The sequence below is a fragment of the Epinephelus moara genome, chromosome 16 (assembly GCF_006386435.1).
Source record: "Epinephelus moara isolate mb chromosome 16, YSFRI_EMoa_1.0, whole genome shotgun sequence".
NCBI classification, from domain to species: domain Eukaryota; kingdom Metazoa; phylum Chordata; class Actinopteri; order Perciformes; family Serranidae; genus Epinephelus; species Epinephelus moara.
Genome location: NC_065521.1, coordinates 4,331,236 through 4,335,882, shown reverse-complemented (window position 1 = coordinate 4,335,882; position 4,647 = coordinate 4,331,236). Strand labels below are relative to the sequence as shown.

General features: G+C 39.7%; 1 protein-coding gene across 3 annotated transcripts in view; it reads left to right on the top strand.

Annotated features, from left to right (window-relative positions):
- Positions 1-1,072: 1,072 nt before the first annotated feature.
- LOC126402564 (histone-lysine N-methyltransferase SUV39H1-like) overlaps positions 1,073-4,647 on the top strand; it is a 34,132-nt gene continuing 30,557 nt past the window's right edge. For 2 of the 3 annotated variants that reach the window (XM_050064690.1, XM_050064688.1), the window contains exons 1-2: positions 1,073-1,117; positions 2,085-2,233. In XM_050064690.1, coding sequence (XP_049920647.1) covers positions 1,099-1,117; positions 2,085-2,233 — 168 coding nt within the window. In that variant the 5' untranslated portion in view covers positions 1,073-1,098. The remainder of the gene's footprint in view (positions 1,118-2,084; positions 2,234-4,647) is intronic. The other variant, XM_050064689.1, reaches the window with a different exon arrangement.

The following is a 4,647-nucleotide window of genomic DNA, read 5'->3' as shown; positions in this document are numbered from 1 at the left end:
GACAAAATGATCAAAGTCGGTACAGGAAACCTCTGTTACTGAGGGACTTGGTATTGAATTTAACGACGGAGTAATCTTTTCCTTAAATTTTGCGACAGCACTATCTGATAAACATCTAGTATAGTAACTGTTGCTGAGTGGCGTGTAATCGGGTAAAAAGAAATCAAAAGTAATCAGATAATGATCCGATAGCGAAGGGATTCTGGGAAAGACTTTTAGGTTATCAATTTCAATTCCATACGTCAGAACTAGATCGAGGGTATGGTTAAAACAATGAGTGGGTTCCTGTACACCCTGACTGAAGCCAATGAAGTCTACAATCCTCTTTTTTAAAAAAGTGATATTTATTATCATCATTGTTGTTGTTTATATCAGCCTATATCTGAATACAAGTTTGCCAATAAAGGTGTCCCAGTTTCCCAGCAGTGCATGGAAATATGGGGTTTTGGGCCAATGTGTGTTTGAGGAAGAGTCATCCATCCTGTGGTTAATGTTTGTCTCTTGTTTCTTCGGTATACAGTAGTTTAGTAGATCTCAGATATTTAGCTATTTCGAATAGTATCATATGAGGGGCTAAGACTTTTGTTTCATAATTAAAACTGATGCAGAGGGTAAATCTTCATAAAATGTCAAACTATTCATCCGATTACTTTGATTAAGTATTCAATATAGTTAATCTACATTACTTAGGCTATAACATTTTTAACAGGGAAACTAGTAATTTGTACTCTATTACATTTCAAAAGTAACCTTCATAACACTGCAAACTACTCATAAACAAAATATATCCATATGACTTGACAGCCTGAGGCTGGATCAGATACCGATGAACTGTCTCCACTCACATACCCGGACATGCATTTCATGCACGTTAGCAACAGACATAGTAGAGCGCGCTCCTACGCAGACCCGTCTTATACGTCGTGACGTCACCTCAGGTTCCCTATATAGTCTTCTGGCCGACCCTCCTGACTAAATCTGAACCAATGAGAGGGCTGACAGATGATGCTCATCCAATCAGCAGCCGCTACAGTTCACCCTGCAGCAGGGTCCTCCCCACCGATGTAGTTTGTCCATTTTGGCGGCTGTGGGGAAAACATGGCGGAAAATTTGAAAGGTAACTAATGAGGACTACATTTGATTTTATATTACATTTTGTGCTTTTTAACTGTTGTTATTTGGCCGGGTTTAAGCGCAAATCCCTCGAATACTTCAAATATGCATGTTCTTCCTGTCCCCGAGGTCATATAACGTGAATGGAATTGGTGGGATTGTACATTATGTCGACTCTAGGAAACCAAGTTACGTTAGGCGTCCGAAATACTTGAGTAGTTTAATACAGACTCTGTGACGAAATTCTCAACCCGTGAATTCAGATTAACTTTGACTAGACTTAGAAATATAATATCTATTGTAGAAAGGACAAATTAATGAGTTAGTAAAGCGCTTTACACGTAATGGACTGGCTGCGTGGTTTAGCGGGTAATACTGTTGTCGATAACGTTCAGCTTCACGCACCATGCAGCGCCACTGTTTAAATGGAGTTGTGTTTGAGTTTGACTAAGAACTGATTCTCCAGTAATATTTATGTACGCGACGATTCTAAGCACAAAGATTGATTTGAGCCTCAGTTTCCTTGTGTAGGGACGTATTGTCAGTTACGTTTTCCTCTAAAAACATGAGTCAATTAGGAAGCGTCACAAATTAGAAAGTATAGTTGAACATTAAAAAGGCAAATGTTTTCTGGTCAGTTACACAACTGTTAATGTACCAAGCACCACATAGTTTTTATTAAGGCTCTGTTTTTAACGTGCGCTCGACTGTCTCTGAAGTAGCTACCGTGTTGGCGGTAAAAAAGTGGAGTTATCAGATTTAAAATGAGATTTTATTGAAATAAAGCACTTTTCATGGGGTTATATATACGCCGAATTAACCTACGTATCCACACAATATTAATAGTCATGTGATATCGCTTTGCACCTCCAGCAGTGAGAAGTGGCAGTTTAAATCGATTAACTTTTAAGTGGAGTTTGGTGTAGCCTCACTGCATTGGAGACTAACTTCAGTGAGTTGCTGTGTTGCAGCAGATTGCAGCGTGCCTTGGAAGATGTCCTGGGATGAACTGGAAGCCCTATGTCGCAGAGAGAGGCTGCACTGTAAAGAGCTTGGGGTGAACAGAGCCAACATCAATGAGTATGATGTGGAATTCCTCTGTGACTACAAGAAGACTAAGGTAAACTGTTTCTCAGAATTATAACACATGACTGTTTACCTTTATTAACAGCTTTGCTCATCTGTGGTAACGTTACATTTCCCAGGCTAAAAAGTATGCATTGCATATCCTGTACACTGACTTATGTTCAGCACGCTGTCTGAAGCTCCAGGCCACTATTATTCCTTTCTATTAAGTCCTCACACAGATGAATCAGCTCAAGGTAATAAATAAATATAGCAGCCAGTTATTCCAGTTTCCTCTGTGTTATTACAACAATAACCACAGTATATTTCAGAAGTCAGACTAAGGTTGTGTGCTTGTCTACTCTGTGGGTTCGTTCCTTATCCCTATCAGTGCATCCTCGCTGTTTAATCTTGCGTCTCTTCTCGTGTAGTAGTTTGTACTCCTGGAGATAAGACATCACATTTAAGCTTATGAGGCCTCTTTAAGATACACCATTCTACCTTTATTACCCACATTCAAAAATTATTATTATTATTGTTGTTAAGGTTTCCATACAAATGTAGTGTAAATTTTAACCAAATGTTCAGAAAATCAACAAAGAAAAATGGCAGTGAACTACTGTTATGCAAATATTGGGAGTTGGTTGATTGAGATAAGCAGTGAGTGGGGCCAATTCTCTGGTCAGATGCCAGAGAAGAACAAGGCGCAACAAGATGATGTAATTTTTTTAATTTATTTTTTTAAAGATATTTTTTGGGGCATTTTGGCCTTTAATGGATAGGACAGACAAGCGTGAAAGGGGGAGAGAGAGAAGGAGTGACATGCAGCAAAGGGCCACAGACTGGAGTCAAACCCGGGCCGCTGCGGCAACAGCCTTGTACATGGGGCGCCTGCTCTACCGCTAAGCCACCGACGCCCCAAGATGATGTAATTTGAAGAATGCCAGTCAAACTTCAAAGGAAAACAATGGATGTATAGTAACAGAGAGCATACTGGTCAGTGGGAATACAGAGTGTTAAACAACTTCTCTTACAGTTGTGTGCTCTCTGAAGAAATTCTCTTAACAGCCCTGTGTGCAGATGTAAGCTATTTAAAGCCTCTAGAGATGTCAAAGAGAGCTTGCAGTGGCCTATATAATGACGGTAACGTTACATCATTGTTTCGTCACTGAATCTGCTTCCATTGCACTCACATTTACCTTTTATTGATACACCATCATTTCCAATTCCCCCACACTTAAATACGTTTTTGGGATACTTTAAGATTTTTTTCAGATATTTAGTGTTTCTATTCAAGCATTTTTTAATGTGTAAATTGAAAATGTGCATGAAAGCAGGTGGATCGAAATGCATCTGTCATCTCCAGTGCAGTCTGTGGGTCTTTTGCTCCTAGTACAGTCATGTGTCACTGTGAAATATGCACAGTATCAAAGGATTTTGTTAAAAATATGTCAATGCCAGGGTTCCTACGCAAGTATGGAAAAGTATGGAAATAAATTTGATCAATTTCCAGGCATTAAAAAGTATGGAAAATGAAAAATAAAGTATGGAAAAATATTTATGTTTCCAGACTCTTACCACTGTTCTAAAATACTGTTTTCTAAAATAGAAAATTAGGTATTTCCAAAAATAATTTAATCAATCCGGAATGTGTTTTATGCCGGGCCAGGCACATTTTGTGTGAGAGCAAACGTCTCAGAAAACATACCGCCCCTTTTTACCTGATTGACAAGTGGTATGACCAGTCTGCTACATGCTGCACTATGTAGAGGAGAGGAGAGAGCTCTGTCTTACCTCTTCATAAACTAAAGTCATATTATTTTGCGCGATGGACGCTTCATACAATAACATAACAATATAGGCCTACTATTTATGGTGTTATGTCATCGTGTCATTTCTGTCTCTACATGGTCACGCATTAACACGCGCACGGCGGAGTTCCGCCATACACACAGGTGAGCACGCTAGAGTGGCTCGGGCCACATTTTCCTGACCAAACCTGACCCCGAGCCCGGTGCAGTTTGTCAGCTGACAAAGTTATTGTTATGGACACTGTGTAAATAACCAGCAACAAACGCACAGACAAACACGCTGCTCGCACAGCAGCGCAGCACGGCACTCTCGGTGCTGAGCTTGTGTTGCGTTCAGGCGTTGTCACGTAAATAACAACTTCCAGCATTTAAATAGGTCATAACACAAAACAGCAGCATGTCAAGTGACTTTTTACTTTTATTATATTCAATAAAATTTTATTTTCCTAAATCTTGAGACACCTCATACTTAAGCTAGACAGACATTTCACCTGCTCATTACTGTGCACAAATGTACTGTATGTACTTAGTCCTAAAGAGCCCTTCTGGTGCCAGTAGATACACAGAAACATCCCAGCAGGCTGTGCTTTGCAAGCATACAAAAAAGTTTCACGCATGTGAAAATTATTTTTCATGCGTGTGCTTCACCTCCGCTGCT